The sequence below is a fragment of the Rhinatrema bivittatum genome, chromosome 8, assembly GCF_901001135.1.
Source record: "Rhinatrema bivittatum chromosome 8, aRhiBiv1.1, whole genome shotgun sequence".
Taxonomy (NCBI): domain Eukaryota; kingdom Metazoa; phylum Chordata; class Amphibia; order Gymnophiona; family Rhinatrematidae; genus Rhinatrema; species Rhinatrema bivittatum.
In genome coordinates, this window is record NC_042622.1 from 66,358,676 (window position 1) to 66,378,258 (window position 19,583).

The 19,583-nt window shown below is 43.9% G+C and overlaps 1 protein-coding gene across 1 annotated transcript in view; it reads right to left on the reverse strand.

Annotated features, from left to right (window-relative positions):
* Positions 1-19,583, reverse strand: part of PIGT (phosphatidylinositol glycan anchor biosynthesis class T) — a 77,990-nt gene that overhangs the window by 22,928 nt on the left and 35,479 nt on the right. Inside the window, exons 8-9 of the mRNA XM_029611961.1 lie at positions 10,336-10,501; positions 493-693 (exon numbers count right to left, since the gene is read on the reverse strand). Of these exons, the coding sequence (XP_029467821.1) occupies positions 493-693; positions 10,336-10,501 (367 nt within the window). The remainder of the gene's footprint in view (positions 1-492; positions 694-10,335; positions 10,502-19,583) is intronic.

Sequence of the window (19,583 nt, forward strand, 5' to 3'; positions counted from 1 at the left end):
CCTTTCATGACTGGGCCCCTATGACCACAGCTACTTGGCTAAATTATGGGAATGTGACCTGACCAGGCAAGGAAGTGTAAAAAAAAAATAAACACACAAAACAAAAAACCAGGGGAAAAATAAATAAATAAAAATAATCAACCCACAGATTATCTCCACAAAAAAAATGAAGAAACACTACTACTAACTTCATCAAGCCGTCTTAACATCAAATATTTTAAAAACTTATTTTACGAATGTAAAAAAACATATTAAACAAAATACATTTGAAAGTGCTGGGAGGACTAACAGCTCCAGCACAGAGCATGCCCATGCTGTATAAACCTTTCCACAACATGACGACTCCACTCCCGAAGAAGCAGGTCCTATGTTGTGTGTGTGCGCTGGAGCACCTGCTATACTGTTAAGGAACAGCACTGAGGATGTTTGCATTTGCGTGGTTTTGCTTTAAGGCTGTAATTGTTTGCAGAAGGCAGGCAAGGGGATCCTTACTTGGCTTGTTTTCTTTGCCTTTTGTCGTGATTACCAGGGTATGAACATACAGTCTCAGGTACCAAGGCACAGTCTCCATTAGCATGATGGGGAATGCCCGGTATGGGTGGCTGTTGTAAACCATGGTGTTGATTTCTCCCTTCTGCAGTCCATATCCACTGATATACCGCTCAGTGTGGAGAACGGGTGCCAGTGGCTCTTCTGAAAGGAAACAAATTAAAAGGTTCCTGTTAAAGCTAAGCTGATACGTAAAGCATGCAGCAATCTCCAACTTCCATTACATCACTGCTAGCACAGAGGAATCATTAGGTATATCAACTGTTCCAGAAGCAAATTCTCAGCAACCCAAACAGATGACCTGGTTACATTTCATGTTACAATAGAACTCTGTTACTGTGAAACCCTGTTACTTTGAACTTTCATAGTGAATTTCATGATACACTGACCTTTAAAGGTCTCTGTTCCTGTCAATGTATTTCTCGGAAGGAAATTATCAATAGTGGGCAAAGTTTATGGTGATCCAAAGCCACTAGTTTTAAGGCCAAGCCTGAGCTTGCTCCCACTGAACCATAAAACAGTGCGTCTTTAATACATAGCTGAATTGCCTGAGAAAAGTCCCTGGATATGGGGCAGTGTTCTGCCTTATACAATTTTAGCTCATCCAAATTAGAAATAAAAAAAGAATGCATTATGATAACTTAACATAAAATCTGACAGCAGATAAGGACCAGAAGGCTCAATTAGTTTGTCTTGAGTTCTGTTACCGTTTTGGCCTCCAACAGCACCACTAGAAGACTCTTCCATGTTCCTTGCGACTTCTGACTAGATTTACGAAAGGTTCATTGATGGCACTGCTGCTTTAATGAAGCCCTATGGGAGATCCATCTTTCATTGCAATACTTGGGCTAAACAGGACCAAAAGCACTGCCACAGCCCTACATACAGAGGACATTAAGGATGCTATTCAACAGAGACCCTATCAGCTAAGCGAAGAATGCCCTAGAGGCAACCATAACCAGTGTCATATCTGCAGCTGTGAAGTCCAAAATGGCAGAGGTAGTTTAAATAGTATTATGCAGGAATTTAAAATTACATTGTTAACCAGATTTCTTGGGAGACTACTGAAGTTTCTCAACTACCCAAAAAGGAGAAATGATTACAATAGATGTAATTTCACGGATTTTAGATTTCCGTAATGCTATATGCAATGCAGTGCTTGCTTAAACATGCCTAAATGTAAACCAGTTTTGGGGGGGAAAAGCACCAACTCACCTGCAAACCCAAAGGCTCTGTGAGATAACTGACAGCAGAAAGGTGAAACATGGGGAAAATGATGGAAAACAAAACAATTTAACTTACCTGATAATTTCCTTTACTTGAATCCTGCTACTCCAGTCCAGACATGAGGGTTTACTTCACCTTTTAGCAGATGGAGACAGAGGACACACCTTTTTCTATTACATCACTACTCATTATTACCATGAGGCAACTCCAGCAAAAGCCAGTGTTCTTTGATCAAAGCCAGGAAGATAAACTAAGTAAAAAATAACCTATAAATAACATGAAATACATCACCTAAAAAGGATCCTTCAAGGACATTTCATCCAGAATTCTTTAGGTCAATGAGAAGAAACAAGAAAAAGTAAAATAATATGTCTCTTTCTTCTTTTTCAGCCCCATCGGCCTAGGCTCCAGCAGGTGCCACTGCCGCGTCTCTGTGTCTCTCCTTGCTGGCGGGAACCCTACCATCACTGACGAATGGGAGTCTCTTCTCGCTGGTGGGGGTGGGAACCCTGCTAGCGTGCAGATGAAAGGGGCCTCTCTTTGACACGTGCCGATGTTCCAGTCTTGGTCAGGCAGGTCAGAGCATCAGCGGGCCGCACATAATGGAGAGCGTCCACGTGATAGGCAGGCTGGATTAAAAACCTTTAAGCGCCGTATTTGGCCCACAGACCATAGTTTGCCCGCCACTGCTCTAAGCCGTACAACTTGAGATCTCATCAGGAGCAGCAGTAAAGTTGCGTGGATATCTTGTGTATGCGCACTGCGGTTTTCGGTTTTAAAGTTCAGAGTTACATGCATTAAGTGTTGGCCCCGCCCTTTTTTCCTCACACGGGCACGGGAATAAATGTGCGTACTTCATGGCTTTTTAAAATCTGCGTTGCTCGTGTGTGGCCCACATATGCGGGCATTTTTGCATGAGCAGCATTTTTAAAAGCAACCTCTAAGTGAACTTTCCAGTTGTCCTCTAGACCAGAACAAACTATTTCTGTAATGATATTTTGAGTGTGCAAGGGGTCTGACCCGAAGCTTGGTCAGAAGGATACTGGATGCCTGCTGCTCGTACCACCTCCTGGCTGTGATGTCACCCAGGAAAACAGTCCAAGGCTGGACTGGTGCAGCAGGACTAATGAAAAGGAAATTAGCAGGTATGAAAGTTTCTCCTGATTTCTTGCAGTTTATATTCCCTAAATGTGAAGCTTTGGCTGCTTGCAAAGGGATCTATTTTACAAAACCGGCAATGTACTGACCCTAAATATCTGACAAAATGGAGGAATACATTGCATGACTTGTTGATCATGAAAAAATATATTAGTAAATCCGGAGACATTTGGAAAAAGAAAGCTTTTCTAGATACAAGGGACATTTATATTTGTTCTTTGCCACACAAAGCATGAAGTCTTATTTAAAATGATGTTCAGACAGATGGTTAGTCTTTGGAGTGGAAAAGGGTTTGGGGGAGTGGGGTTGTAGGGTACATCTGCAGGAAGAAAAAAAAAGAAAAAAATATATACTCTTGTTTCTATTATCCTCTGTTTTGGTTGATGCACAGAAGTGTCTATGTATTATACTGTTGGCATATTTTGAATTATCACATTTGAATATAATTCTCTAAATGTAGGCAGCTTAGCTCACGTTGACAGAACATATGGCTGAAGCATATCAGCAAAATATAAACCATCCACTATAAATTGCTTTATGCACCAAATGTTAGCATTTTAAATTGCACTCTCTCATCAGTAGATAGCCAGTAAAAAACTTTTGGGGTAGTCTTCTCATTAAATCTAATCCCTGTTATCATCCGAGTAGCTGCATTCTGGACTAACTACAATACATGGGTCCAATTATTTGACAACCTTATGTACAGCATATTGCAGTAGTCCAGTTTGCATAATATCAAAGTTTGAACCACTGTCCTCAAATCCATTGCAGAAATGTAATTTTCTTCTTGTTGGAATAGGCTCGATAGTGAATTGAGAGGCAAAAAATGAGTATGTATGTTTTAGAAAAAAAGTAAACAGCCAAACTATTTCATCAGGTCTATAGAAATGATGGGATGTTAGCTGATTTTAATTTTCTAAGCAAAGTATATAAGCAGGTTTTTAAAAAATGTAGATGTTTATTTATATTAGGATGTCTATATGGCTTGACTACTTATTATGGATGTAATATTTGTAAGACAGAGTGAACAATCATTTGACTGAAATTTGTGAATAATAAGATCAATAAATACAAATAAAATAGAAGTTGAGAAGACAAGTAAAAAGCATGGGGATAAGTCGATGTTGATTTAAGTATGAAAATTTACATGCTCATCTACCCAAAGGAAAATAAATGGGTAGACTGGATGAGTCAATTGGTCTTTATCTGCCATCACTTACTATTCTATGCTTGCCCAGTGAGAAGATCTAGGTTTCCTGCTGTGCACTAAGCAATGCACCATCAGGCTAGTTCACAAGATCACTTCTCTGCCCTTTTGGCAGAGATCAAACATAAGATCTGAGTCATGAGCAGAGGACATTCTCTTCTTGGCCTTTTGGCTGAGATTAAGAGCCTACATAATATGAAAGAAAATTGGTTCTCACCTGATAATTTTCATTCCTGTAGTACCATGGATCAGTCCAGACCATGGGTTATGCCTCCCTTCCAGCAGGTGGAGACAGAGAAAAACTTGAAAGGCATCCTCACTTAACCTGGTGTGCCTCCTGCATCCCTTCAGTATATAGAGTATCAAAGCAGAATAAGATTAGCAATGAATCAAGCAAGAACCGAACTTTAAGAACGAACATATAAACATGTAACCGTAGTTTTCTTTCTTAGTATGCTGCAATAACATAACCTGAATATGCGCGCGCGGACTTTACAGATCCCCCCTATTACCCACTCCTAGTCTTTGGGCAGGCATCTGGACTGATCAGTGGTACTACAGGAACAAAAATTATCAGATAAGAACCAATTTTCTTTTCCCTGTACATACCCAGATCAGTCCAGACCATGGGATGTACCAAAGCTTCCCTAAACCAGGTGGGACCTCGCGAGTGCCGCACGCAATACGCCACTGCCAAAATCTCCGGGTGCCTGAATGTCCAAGCGGTAGTGGCGAGCAAATGTGTAGAGAATCTTCCAAATAGCAGTTCTGCAAATCTCCTGAGGCGATACCAACTGGCATTCGGCCCATTAAGCTGCTTGAGAGTGAATAGAATGGGCCTTCAGGCCCTCAGGAACAGGTCTTCCTTTACAAATGTATGCAGACGAGCTGGCTTCTCTCAACCATCGTGCAATCATCGTCTAAGACGCCTTGTGACCCTTCCTGGGACCGCTCCATAGGACAAACATATGATCTGAGAGTCTGAAAGAATTGGTGACTTCCAAGTAACGTAACAAGGAACACCGAACATCTAACAGGTGAAGCTCTCGTGCGTGTTTAACATCGTTCGACAAATGAGGAAAAGCCGGAAGTTCAACAGATTGGCTTAAATGAAAAGATGAGACCACTTTGGGCAAAAAAAGACAGAACCATTCGGCGAGAAACTCCAGAGTCAGAGATTCTCAAAAAGGGTTCCCTACAGGAGAGAGCCTGCAACTCAGAAATTCGGCGAGCAGAGCATATAGCTACCAAAAACACCGTTTTTAAGGTGAGGCCCTTCAATGTCACCGACCTAATGGGTTCAAACGGCGGATCACACAATATGCGAAGAATCAAATTAAGACTCCATGACGGACCTACCAGACGGACAGGGGGCTTCAAATGCCTTACTCCTCTGAGGAAACACACCACATCTGGATGTGACGCCACCGAACTACCAACCAGAGTGCCTAAGGCCGCCACTTGTACCTGGAGGGAGTTAAAAGACAAGCCCTTAGCTAAACCACATTGCAAAAAGCTTAACATCTGAGCAATTGTAGCGTGTCTTGGAAGAACCTCTCACTCATGACACCACGTCTCAAAAACCCTCCATATTCTAATGTATGAGAGAGAGAGAGAGATGTTTTCCTGGCTTGTAGCAGTGTAGTGATCACCTCTTCAGAATACCCTTTCTTCCTTAATCTCTGCCTTTCAAAAGCCAAGCCGCTAGACAAAAGCGAGCTGCCTGGTTGAAATATATAGGCCCTTGACGGAGAAGACGCGGAAGATGCCCGAGTCGTAGAGGACCATCCACAACTAGATAGATGAGATCCACAAACCACCGACGTCGGGGCCATTCGGAAGCCACTCGGATTACCCTCCCTGGGTGGACCTCTATTCTGCGAAGCACCTTGCCTACCAGAGGCCAAGGAGAGAACATGTACAGGAGAACTGAGGCTGGCCAGGGAAGTACTAGCGCATTGACCCCCCCTGCGCCGTGATCTCTCCTGCGACTGAAAAAGCGAGGAGCCTTGGCATTGTCTCGCGTTGCCATCAAGTCCATGTGTGGAGTCCCCCATCTGCAAGAAATGAGATCCATTGCTCTGTGCGAGAGTTCTCACTCTCCAGGATCTATGCACCTCTGACCCAGGAAGTCCGCTTGTATGTTGTCCTTCCCGGCGATGTGAGAAGCCGCTAGCATCGCAAGATTTTGCTCCACCCAAGCCATGAATAGCTTTGCCTCGTCGGCTACAGTTTGACTTCTGGTACCTCCTTGACAGTTGATATAGGCCACTGTCGTCACATTGTTGGACAAGACGTGAACCGCCTGATGGCATAAAATCGGGGGAGAAAGTGTTGCAAGGCCAGGCAAACTGCTCTGGTCTCCAGGCAACTGATCAACCATCCGGACTCCTCTGGGGACCAGCTGCCCTGTACTGAAAGATACTGGCAAACAGCTCCCCAGCCGGAGAGACTGGCATCTATGGTCACCACTATCCAGTTCGGAACTTCCAGATCCACCCCTTGAGATGGGTGGTGGCTCTGCCCACACAACCTAAGACTGGATCTGGCATGAGCGGTGAGTGGCAGAGGGAACTGGAAATTCTCCGACTTGGGATCCCACCAAGAAAGCAATGCTCGTTGTAATGGTCTCATATGAGCAAAGACCCAGGGAACTACCTCCAGAGTAGATGCCATCGAGCCGAGAACTTGAAGGTAGTCCCAGGCCCTGGGCAGGGGGACTGCCAACAAGCGACAAACTTGCCCCATCAATTTGTTCATTCGGTCCATCGGGAGAAAAACTTTTCCGACCGAGGAGTCGAACCGGGCTCCCAGAAATTCCAATGTCTGAGAGGGGACAAGATTGCTCTTGGCCTGATTGATTACCCAGCCTAGGAAATTCAAGAGAGTGGTCACCTTATGGATCGCTTACAGACAGCATTCCCTTGACTTCGCCCTGATGAGCCAATCATCCAGGTAGGGATGAAAGAGGAGGCCTTGTCTCCGTAGGGATGCCGCCACAACCACTATGGCCTTGGTGAATGTACAGGGTGCGGTTGCGAGACCGAAGGGCAGAGCGCAGAATTGGTAATGCATTCCCAGGACCATGAAGCGAAGGAACGTTTGATGATCTTCGCGAATGGGAATGTGCAAGTATGCCTCCATCAGATCCAGAGAAGCCAGGAAGTCTCCCTTGTGTACAGCCGCGATGACTGAACTCAGAGACTCCATGTGAAAGTGTGGCACCTTGAGTGACTTGTTTACCTTCTTGAGGTCCAAAATTGGCTGGAAGGATCCCTCCTTCTTTGGAACCACAAAGTAAATGGAGTACCTTCCTTTCCTCCAGTGTTCTGGAGGAACCGGCTTTACCACTCCCAGAGCTAGGAAACGTTCAAGAGTCTGACGCACAATCTGCCGTTTGACTTGTGGACCACATGGAGATATTAAGTAGAAGCCTCTGAGAGGCCGAGCAAATTCCAAAGCGAAGCCTCTTTCTATTATGCTTAGCACCCACTGATCAGAAGTAATTCTGGCCCATGCCTCATAAAACTGGGACAGGCGACCCCCAACCCGAGGGATCAAGGGATGGGCCGGCCCCATGTCACTGTGTAGTCTTGGAGGCGAGAGAAGAGGACGGACCCTCCTCTTGAGAGGTTCTGCGTCCCCGAAAGGATGAGGACCAGGCTTGGTTCCTGGTCAACGGTTGCCACTGTCCGGCAGTTTGCTGCCTTTCTGCAGAAACCTCCGCTGCCCCGAAAATGAGAGCGGGAGGATGGAAAACCTCTGGAGGGTTTTGGTCTGTCCTCTGGTAACTTGTGAACTTTGTTCTCTCCCAGGGACTTTATCAACTGCTCCAAATCATCCCCGAATAAAAAACCACCTTTAAACGGAATAGCCCCAAGCTAAGCTTTGGAGGAAACATTCGCTGACCAGTTGCGGAGCCACAAAAGCCACCTTGCAGACACTGTTGACGACATGGTACGAGAGGAGGTGCGGAGTAGGTCATGTAGTGCAGCCGCCCCATATGCCACCGCAGCCTCCAAATGCTGCGCCTGCTCGGACTCTTTTGGAAGAAGAACTCGAGACGTCAGTAATTGTTGGACCCAGTGCAGGCTCGCTCGCAGCATATAACTGCTACACACCACCGCCCGGATACCCAGGGCTGACACCCCAAAAACGTGCTTAAGCAAGACTTCCAGCTTGTGGTCCTGAAGATCCTTGAGAGCTGCCGAGCCTGCGACTGGAATAGTGGTCCGCTTGACAACAGTCGAAACTGAAGCGTCTACCTTAGGGGACCGCAGGAGCTCCAGAAACTCATCCAATAACGGATAAAGCTTATCTATGGCTCGACCAACCCGCAAACCAGCATCCGGAGCATCCCACTCCCTGATCATCAGCTGCTGAAGCATGGGATGGAAAGGAAAAGCCCAGGTCAGCATTCGCAATCCTGCCAGGACTGGATCCACCATGTCCCATCGGCGGAGCCTGCAGTGGGAAATCCATTCCGAGCTCAGAAAGAACTGCAGGAATAAGGGGTTCTAATTCCTCTCTCTGGAACAGACGAACCACCTTAGGGTCATCTCCATCCAAGGGGTTCAGTTTCCCCTGGTCATCATCCAATCCCCCTCCTGCAGGGGGGGGGGAGGGGGAAGGGAGGAGAGGCCCCTGCATCTGCAGCCGCACTGCCCGTAACAACTGGAGCGGCTAAGCCTCCTGAAGCCACAGCGCCTTTTAAATTCGCGACCCGTAGAGACACGGCGCTTGGCTACCTTGGGGGACGGTCCCTGCGCAGGTCTCAATGGCAAAAGCAGCACCTTGCGGAGATCTGGAAGCCAAAAATGCTTTATGCGTAAGGAGGACAAAATCTAAAGAAAAGAAATCCGAATCAACATTCTGTCCCCCTGGTAAAACAGGATCCTCCTGTGAAGAATCCTGAACCTGATCTAAAGTATCCTCAGGACTGGCAGGGACTGGCGACAGCGCTGGGGGAAGCTCCCCCACCCCCAAAGCTCTTGCCTGAGCTTCAGCAAAGGTTTTTAAGATGGCTGCCGTCCCTGCACTGAGGGGAAACGGATCAGCCAGAAGCTCCCACGCAGCACAGAGTCTTTGAGCCCCTACAGCAGGTGTGGGCAAGTCCGGTCCTCGACGGCTGCAAACCAGTCGGGTTTTCAGGATACCCCTAATGAATATGCATGAAATAGATTTGCATGCAACTGAGGCAGTATGTATGCAGGTCTCTCTCATGCATATTCATTAAGGATATCCTGAAAACCTGACTGGTTTGCAGCCCTCGAGGACCGGAATTGCCCGCCCCTGCCCTAGAGGCTTGGCTAATGCTGCAGACCCTGAAAAAGGGCTGCCTTCCCCTCCAAGTAGACAGCACGAGCAAATACCGGCCCTAGAAAGCCGCGCAGACGATTCTCCACATGCCACACACATAGATGGCCGCGGCATTGTGTGTGTGTGTGTGGGAAAAATGGCCCAAAACACACAAAAAACGCAGCAAAATTAGTCAAAAATGCAGCAATTCATATGGGGAGGGGGTCCAGGATTGCAGCAGAGCAAAAAAGAACATTTTTGAAAAATTTTGATTTTTTTTTTCCCCAAAATGCTCAGAATCACCACGGGGTAAGAGAGGAACTGGACCACCAGTAATCTCTTCCCCAGCACCTTACCTAGCTGGAGCCCCGCAGGGTTACCAACCCCAGCTCCAATAACCTGCCATCAGAGAGGATGACCCCACAGGATCTAGCAACCCTCTGGGAGGATTAGGAAAACACTCCCCTGAAGAAGAGCTTCTCTTTTTTTTTAAACTTGCTTTATTCAAAAAACTTATAGCTAGTTCACTCTTAGTTAATTTTAAGGGATAGCCTAACCCCAGAAACAGGGCAAGACTGCAGGGTTTGCACCACCTCCATCTGCTGGAGACAGAGAAATACTGAAGGGATGCAGGAGGCACACCAGGTTAAGTGAAGTGCCTTTCAAGTTTTTCTCTGTCTCCACCTGCTGGAAGGGAGACATAACCCATGGTCTGGACTGATCCGGGTGCGTACAGGGATCAGGGTTTTAACAACCTGCCATATGACATCACTGGGGACACAAAACTGTTTGGACCCTGCCCATACTGGAAAGATTAAACCTATCGTAAAAAGACAAAACAAAAACATGAACTACTAATAAAGAGTCGCATACATGAACCTCTCTTGCACACCCACCATTTTCCTGGGGCCATTTCCATTTCAGCATGATGTTTAGGTTACGGAATGAACTGAAGAGTTCCTGATCTAGTAGATTGTATACTGCATACTGTCTGCGAGCTCCTTGGACGGTTACTTCTTGTACTGATGATGGAGATGGGGATACATCAATGCCCTTGTTCTCCTAGAGAAGTAAGACTTTCTGAGATGTTATCAAAATTAATCAAAAGGACATCTAGCTCTTACATTGCCCAAAATAGAATGAGAACATATCCATAACAAATCATGGAGATAAACCAACCACTTATGGGTATCAAAAGCTATAGGAATTCATTAATCTATACCCTGCTAATGCAAAGATATAAACCTACAGAAGCAATGATGAATTCTACATCATACATTTCTCACATAATCCTAAAAATGTTGCCACAGTGCCCTTAGAACTGTGATGCATATGCATGGCTGGTTGTCCTGTACTTATCCATACTGTCTAGAGGGCTGTGCTCTGTATCAGTGTTTCCCATCCTATTCATGCCCAAGGCACATCTACATTAAACATTTTGTGTGGCACACCGACCTTTATGGAGCGGGGAAAGTGGACATGGAGAAGATCCATATGGCCACTGAAAGCCCCACCAGTCTCTTCCAAATTTAAACACAAAAAAAGAGAGAGGGGGAGAAGACACATGAACCCATCACAAGGCACCACCTCCCTGCAGGAGGTGGTGTGGTGGTGGAAGCCAGCTCATTTCCCTGAAATGCCACATATGGCTGCCAGAGCTCCTTCACTGCTGCTGCTCCCAACACTCAAAGTGAATCACATCCACTGCTCAGTGCACACTCTCTCCCCTTCTTACTCAGCCTGGGGATAAAACAGAGGCTTGAAGGATTCAAAGACAGGGAAGATGAGAAGGTGCTGCACAAAGCAGTTCCCAGCTATCCATGCTGCCCATTAATTACTACACTTCAAGGCTCATGTGGGAAGAAGCGGTGTGCATGATTACATGTGTTCTCAGAAAGGAGTTCTTATCAGTTTAAGAGCCACCGTGGAGAACAGAATACGGATGCTGGCCTAGATCTGAGCAGCAGGCAGAGGTGACTTTTACGTGGCACACTATTTATTTGTTTTTCTATACCGATGTTCATCGGACATATCACACCGGTTTACATTGTAACAGAGGAGTCTAATAATGTAGACTTTTTGTTTTACATTGAAACATTGTAACACTTTAGATTGAACTTTGTAACATTTTACATTGCACTTTGTAAGAATTTGCATCGGACTTTATGAACTATTGCATTGTATTTTATATAATATAGCATTGCACTTTATAACATTTTGCATTGAAAACTTTGCATCATGCGTAACAATTGGTCTGTGGGGAGTCGTTATAAGTTATATTAGAGGTAGAGAAAATAGTTAAAACTTGGCATAAAGTGTAGTAAGAAGGCATGGGCTTTTGGGGTTGATCACAATATGTGGTTATGCGGTTCTGTGGTAGGTGGTGTGGTAAGGGGGGGCAGCTCCTCATGTTTTGGGTGGTGGGTGGTAGTTGGATATGCTTTATTGAAGAGCCATGTTTTAAGATTATTTCTGAATGATTGGGTTGTGGGGTTGAGCCTAAGTTGAGGTGGTAGGCCTTTCCAGAGTGTTGGGCCTGCCACTGTTATGGATTGTTCCCTTGTTGAGGTCAGGTGGGCCATTTTTGGTGATGGTGTAGGAATGAGCCCAGTGTTCGAGGATCGGAGTGTTCTCTGAGTGGATTGAAAGTGGAGGGCAGGGCTCAGCCAGTCAAATTTTTCAGTGTATAGTGCTTTGTGTATGAGTGTTAGGACTTTGTATTGAATCCTGTGTGTGATGGGTAGCCAGTGCAGGTTTTTGAGGATTGGTGAGATGTGTTCAGATTTTTTGGTGTTAAGAGAGTGACCTTGCCGCTGCATTTTGAAGCAATTGAAGTGGCCTGAGGGTGTTGGATGGGAGGCCCAGGAGTAGGGCATTTCAATAGTCGAGTTTGGAGAAAAGCAGTGCTTGGAGTACTGTTCTGTAGTTGTAGGCATAGAGAAGTGGTTTGATATATTTTTTTTTTTTGTATTTGCAGTTTGAAGAATCCATCCTTTATTACTGATTTGATATGATTCTTCATGTTGAGTTCATTGTCAATGAGTACACCTAGATCTCTGGCTGAGGAGGTTATTCTGTCGTCTATTGCAGGTGCTGGGTTGTTGTCTTTGAGGGTTGAGATGGTCTTGTTGATGTGAAGTATTTCGGTTTTATTATGGTTGAGGGACATTTGAGATAGTATCTGTGCTATCTTCGGGAGGTGGTTGTCCCAGGTTTTTTGTGTGTTTGCGATAGTTTCTTTTATGGGGAGGAGAATCTGAACATCGTCTGCATATAGGAAGAAGGTTAGATTTAATCCGGGTAGAAACGTAGCACGGTGGCTGCTGGACGTGAGGACCACCTGGTAACTTGCTGCCTGGTGCGAAGGTGGCAGACCTCACGCGTCACCTAGATAGGATTATAGACAGTGCTGGGGAGGAGCCGGCTGTCGTGGTACATGTGGGCACCAACGACATAGGAAAATGTGGGAGAGATGTTCTGGAAGCCAAATTTAGGATTTTAGGTAGGAAGCTGAAATTCAGAACTTCCAGGGTGGCATTCTCTGAAATGCTTCCTGTTCCACGTGCAGGTTCCCAGAGGCAGGCAGAGCTCCAGAGTTTCAATGCGTGGATGAGACGATGGTGCAGGGAAAAGGGATTTAGCTATGTAAGGAACTGGGGAAACTTTTGGGGAAAGGGGAGACTTTTCCGAAAGGATGGGTTCCACCTTAACCAGAGTGGAACCAAGCTGCTGGCACTAGCTTTCAAAAAGGAGATAGAACAGCTTTTAAACTAGAACAAGGGGGAAAGCAGACAGTCACTCAGCAGTGCATGGTTCAGAGAAATGTATCCTTGAAGGATACTAATGAAACAGGAGAGTTAGGGCATCCCAACAGAGAGGTTCCATTAAGAGCAAACATAGTCCCATGTGCCTATACGTAAAAAATCACCAAAGCTAATGATTTCCGAATTATCCTTAACTGAAAAGCAGGTTGTTAATACAAACAAAAAACACACTTTGAAATGTCTGTATGCCAATGCCAGAAGTCTAAGAAGTAAGATGGGAGAGTTAGACTGTATAGCAGCAAATGATGAGATTGACATAATTGGCATCACAGAGACTTGGTGGAAGGAGGATAACCAATGGGACAGTGCTATATCAGGGTACAAATTATATCGCAATGATAGGGAGGATCAACTTGGTGGGGATGTGGCACTTTATGTCCGGGAGGGTATAGAGTCAACAGTATAAAGATCATACATGAGACTAAATGCTCAGTAGAATCTATATGGGTAAGAACATGCCATACTGGGTCAGACCAAGGGTCCATCAAGCCCAGCATCCCGTTTCCAACAATGGCCAATCCAGGCCATAAGAACCTGGCAAGTACCCAAAAACTAAGTCCCATGTGTATTGGGTAAGAGTATAGTGATAGGAGTATACTACCGTCCACCTGGACAAAATGGTCAGACAGATGAAGAAATGCTAAGAGAAATCAGGGAAGCTAACCAATTTGGCAGTGCAATAATAATGGCTTGTCTTTTTATGGATAACTTTGAGAATCAATTTATTTATTCCTCTGAGTGGTTCAGATTCATTTATCTTTGGCGTAGGTACATTGACGACGTCTTGGTTATTTGGATGGGCACAGATATACAATTTTATTGTTTTCTGGATTGGCTCAACTCTCTCAATGCCCATATACAATTTAACTTCTGTATTCACCGCTGGAAAATCGCTTTTTTAGATATTTTGATTACAGCAGGTCAGGAGCATTTTGAAACATCTATTTATCGTAAGCATACTGACCGGAACACTCTATTACAGTATCAGAGTTGTCATCCTCGTGCTTTGCGCGACAATATCCCAACAGGCCAGTTCTTACGTTTACGCCGTTTATGCTCCACCCGCTCGGAATTTTCTATACAGGCAAAAGTAATGATCACCGTTTTCTGGACCGCGGCTATCCTTACAGGGTAGTCAAGAGAGCTTTTAAGAGAGCGCTATACACAAACCGGGACTGGCTATTTTTACCATCCTCCAGTTTGCCTGATGAATCTAACAACTGTATTTTGCCATTCTCAATAATGGGGAGTACCATTGCTGAGACGATACGGCGACACTGGTCGGCACTTTCACTCACTGAACTGTTACATGGCCCGCTTCGTTTTACTTTTAAGCGTGGCAAAAATCTACGGGACAGGCTAGTGCACACTTACCCATTCACTGATCCGTCTGACAATTTAGGAACACATGGTCCTTGTGGTCATTGCACAATGTGCAGCCACACAGCCGATATGTCAGAATTTATACATCCACGCACGGGGCGGGTGTTTAAACTTCGCTCTTCATCGGACTGTCTCACTAAAGGGGTGATATATATTGTGAAGTGCCCATGCCCGTTGCTCTACGTGGGCAAAACTACACGTATGTTAAAAACTCGAATAATTGAACATTGTTCTAATATTCGTTTAAATAGACTTGATGAACCCCTGGTGTCTCACTGGCTTGAATGCGAACATACCATCTCTGATCTCTCCTTCCTGGTGATCGAGGTTGTGCGCCGCCCTCCCCGGGGAGGCAACTACCCCGAGATCCTAGGCAGGAGGGAGCAGAGATGGATCTTTATTTTAGACACGGTAGCCCCCTCTGGCCTCAATAAAGAAATTGAGTGGTACCTGTTTTATTAGATGGGTATCCACTGTGCGGATCCGCCGAGATCAGCTGTAAGTTGACAGCTCTCGCGAGAGCTGTCACGTTCGCGCCTTTTCTGTGTTTAAATGCCCCACACCTGTGTGAGCTTGCGCGCTCCGGGTATTTTCATAAAGGTATGTACATTCGTAAAGTTCGGTACTGTGTAGCCCCTTTTTCACCATTATTTATACTCATTGATATTTGTTTTATGTCTTAGATTATAATATACCCCTGGTCCCTCCCGAAGCAGCCCAGCGAAACACGGGACCGTGTCGGGGGACCTGTTTGAATTCTGTTCTGTTGAACGCATGGAGTTGCCACTATAAAAAATTGATTCCTTTCATTATTGGAATTGCTAATAACCACCATAGAAATTGTGGTGATTAAACTTTGATCTTGCACCAGTGTTGTGTGATACTTGCTTACGTGCAAGGGTTTGCTCCTTCTTCATTTGGACTAGATTTCAATTACCCCAATATTGACTGGGTAAATGTAACATCAGGACTTGCTAAAGACAAATTTCTTGGATGTAATAAATGACTGCTTCATGGAGCAATTGGTTCAGGAACCAACAAGAGAGGGATCTATTTTAGATGTAATTCTTAGTGGAACGCAGGATTTGGTGAGAGAGGTAACGGTAGTGGGGCCACTTGGCAACAGTGATCATTAACATGATCAAATTTAAACTAATAACTGGAAGGGGGACAATAAGTAAGTCTGCAGCTCTAACACTAAAATTTCAAAAGGCAAACTTTGATAAAATGAGGAAAATAGTTAAAAAAAACTGAAAGGTGCAGCTGCAAAGGTTAAAAGTGTTCAACAGGCATGGACATAGTTTAAAAATACAATCCTAGAGGCACAGTCCATATGTATTCCACACATTAAGAAAGGTGGAAGGAAGGCAAAACGATTACCATCATGGTTAAAAGGTGAGGTGAAAGAGGCTATTTTAGCCAAAAAAACATCCTTTAAAAATTGGAAGAAGGATCCATCTGAAGAAAATAGGATAAAACATAAGCATTGTCAAGTTAAGTGTAAAACACTGATAAATCAGGCGAGGAGAGAATTTGAAATGAAGTTGGCCATAGAGGCAAAAACTCATAATAAAAACTTTTTAAAATATATCCAAAGCAAGAAACCTGTGAGGGAATCGGTTGGACCATTAGATGACAGAGGGGTTAAGGGGTTCTTAGGGAAGATAAGGCCATTGCAGAAAGACTAAATGAATTCTTTGCTTCCATGTTTACTAATGAGGATGTTGGGGAGATACCAGTTCCAGAGATGGTTTTAAAGGGTGATGAGTCAGACAAACTGAACCAAATCACTGTGAACCTGGAAGATGTAGTAGACCAGATTGACAAACTAAAGAGTGCATCCTAGGATACTGAAGGAACTCGAAAATGAAATTTCTGATCTATTAGTTAAAATTTGTAACCTATCATTAAAATCATCCATTGTACCTGAAGACTGGAGGGTGGCCAATGTAACCCCATTATTTAAAAAAAGGCTCCAGGGACGATCCGGGTAACTACAGACCAGTGAGCCTGACGTCAGTGCTGGGAAAAATAGTGGAAACTATTCTCAAAATCAAAATCATAGAGCATATAGAAAGTCATGGTTCAATGGAACACAGTCAAAATGGATTTACCCAAGGGAAGTCTTGCCTAACAAATCTGCTTCATTTTTTTGAACGGGTTAATAAACATGTGGATAAAGGTGAACCGGTAGATGTAGTGTATTTAAATTTTCAGAAGGCGTCTGACGAAGTCCCTCATGAGAGGCTTCTAAGAAAACTAAAAAGTCATGGGATAGGAGATGATGTCCTTTTGTGGATTACAAACTGGTTAAAAGACAGAAACAGAGAGTAGGATTAAATGGACAATTTTCTCAGTGGAAAAGGGTAAACAGTGGAGTGCCTCAGGGATCTGTACTTGGACCGGTGCAAATAAATAAATAAACAAACAAATAAATAAATATATATATATATATATATATATATATATATATATATATATATATATATATATATGAATGATCTGGAAAGGAATACAACGAGTGAGGTTATCAAATTTGCGGATGATACAAAATTATTCAGAGTAGTTAAATCACAAGCAGCTTGTGATACATTACAGGAGACCCTTGCAAGACTGGAAAATTGGGCATCCAAATGGCAGATGAAATTTAATGTGGACAAGTGCAAGGTGTTGCATATAGGGAAAAATAAAACTTGCTGTAGTTATACGATGTTAGGTTCCATATTAGGAGCTACCATCCAGGAAAAAGACCTAGGCATCATAGTGGATAATACTTTAAAATCGTTGGCTCAGTGCGCTGCAGCAGTCAAAAAAGCAAACAGAATGTTAGGAATTATTAGGAAGGGAATGGTTAATAAAACGGAAAATGTCATAATGCCTCTATAATCGCTCCATGGTGAGACCGCAACTTGAATACTGTGTACAATTCTGGTTGCCGCATTTAAAAAAAAAAAAAAAAAAAAGATATAGTTGCGATGGAGAAGGTACAGAGAAGGGCAACCAAAATGATAAAGGGGATTGGAACAGCTCCCCTATGAGGAAAGGCTAAAGAGGTTAGGGCTGTTCAGCTTGGAGAAGAGACGGCTGAGGGGGGATATGATAGAGGTCTTTAAACAATTAATTTATTGTTTTATGTTAATTTATAGTTTGTAATTTTGTTAACTTATTGTTCAATTACTTAATTCTGTCCTATCTTCCGACATCCATGTTTTTACTCTCCCTGTTTTAATGTAACTTCTCTTTTCCACTTATACGTTAATTGGTTTTTCCCCTTGTTCTAATGTAAACCGGTACGATAAGACCTGGTCTTGAGTGTCGGTATAGTAAAAGAAGTTAAATAAATAATAAATTTAAGATCATGAGAGGTCTTGAACGAGTAGATGCGACTCGGTTATTTACACTTTCGAATAATAGAAGGACTAGGGGGCATTCCATGAAGTTAGCAAGTAGCACATTTAAGACTAATCGGAGAAAATTCTTTTTCACTCAACGCACAATAAAGCTCTGGAATTTGTTGCCAGAGGATGTGGTTAGTGCAATTAGTGTAGCTGGGTTCAAAAAAGGTTTGGATAAGTTCTTTGAGGAGAAGTCCATTAATGGCTATTAATCAAGTTCACTTAGGGAATAGCCACTGCTATTAATTGCATCAGTAGCATGGGATCTTCTTAGTGTTTGGGTAATTGCCAGGTTCTTGTGGCCTGGTTTAACCTCTGTTGGAAACAGGATGCTGGGCTTGATGGACCCTTGGTCTGACCCAGCATGGCAATTTCTTATGTTCGTATGTACATAGGGGGAGGATGTAAATGTTGAAAAGGGTGGAGGAGATGGATGAACCTTGAGGTACACCATGTGTAAGGGAGATTTGTTTGGATTCAGCAGAGTTAAGTCTGACTTTGTAAGACCGGTTTGTCAGGTATGATTTGAACCACTTGAGTGTGGTGTTGCCTAGTCCGATGTCACTTAGTCTGTTTAGTAAGGTTTCATGGTTGACAGTGTCAAAGGTGGCAGAGATGTCTAGTAGGATGAGGAGGTATGATTGGCCACGGTTCAGGTCTCTGAGGATGTGGTCTGTGAGGGAAAGGAGGAGTGTTTCGGTGTTGAAGTGTTTTCTGAATCCATGTTGGGATGGGGATAGGATGTTGTGATTTTCCAGGTGTGTTGAGAGTTGACGATTTTTTCAAGGATCTTGGCGATGAAGAGAAGGTTGGAGATGGGTCGGTAATTTGATGGATCAGCTTTGTTGAGTTGTGGTTTTTTGAGGATTGGTTTGACGCTGGCACATTTGAGAGAGTCTGGGAAAGTGCCTTGTTCGAGTGATATATTAACTATATCTGCTATGGGTCTGGCTATGATATTTGGGATTTGTTTTAGAAGTTTTATAGGAATGGGGGTCGATGGGGTGTGCAGCTGGGTTTAGTTTTTGAATTATCGATTCAACTTTGGTTGAGGCAACTGTTTCAAATTGGGTCCAGGATGGTGTGGAGAGATGTGCTGAGTTGGGTGTAGGTTGGATGGGGTGCGGGTTAGTGGCGATTATTTTGGTAATTTTGTCGTTTAAGTAGTTGGCAAGTTCTTCACACTTTCTGGTGGAGTATTCTTGTTGAGGTGTGTCAGGGGTAGGTTGTATCAAGTCTGAGACGTATGCAAATAAGGTTTTGGGGTTAAATTAGTGGTCATGGATCTTTTTGGCGTACTAATCTCTTTTGGCCTTTTCAATGTCTGTTCTGTAGATGTATAGTATGGTTCTATATCTGTCTTTTAGTTGAGGGAAAGGATCTTTTCTCCATTTTTTTTCTGATTGTCTTAGAAGGTGCTTGATGTTCTTTAGTTCAGGCGTGTACCAGGGTGTTTTGTATTTATTGGCGAGCTTGATTACTTTTTTTGATAGTCAGGCATTTGATCTTTGCTATTTCTGTGTTGATGGCTGTCCAGGAGTT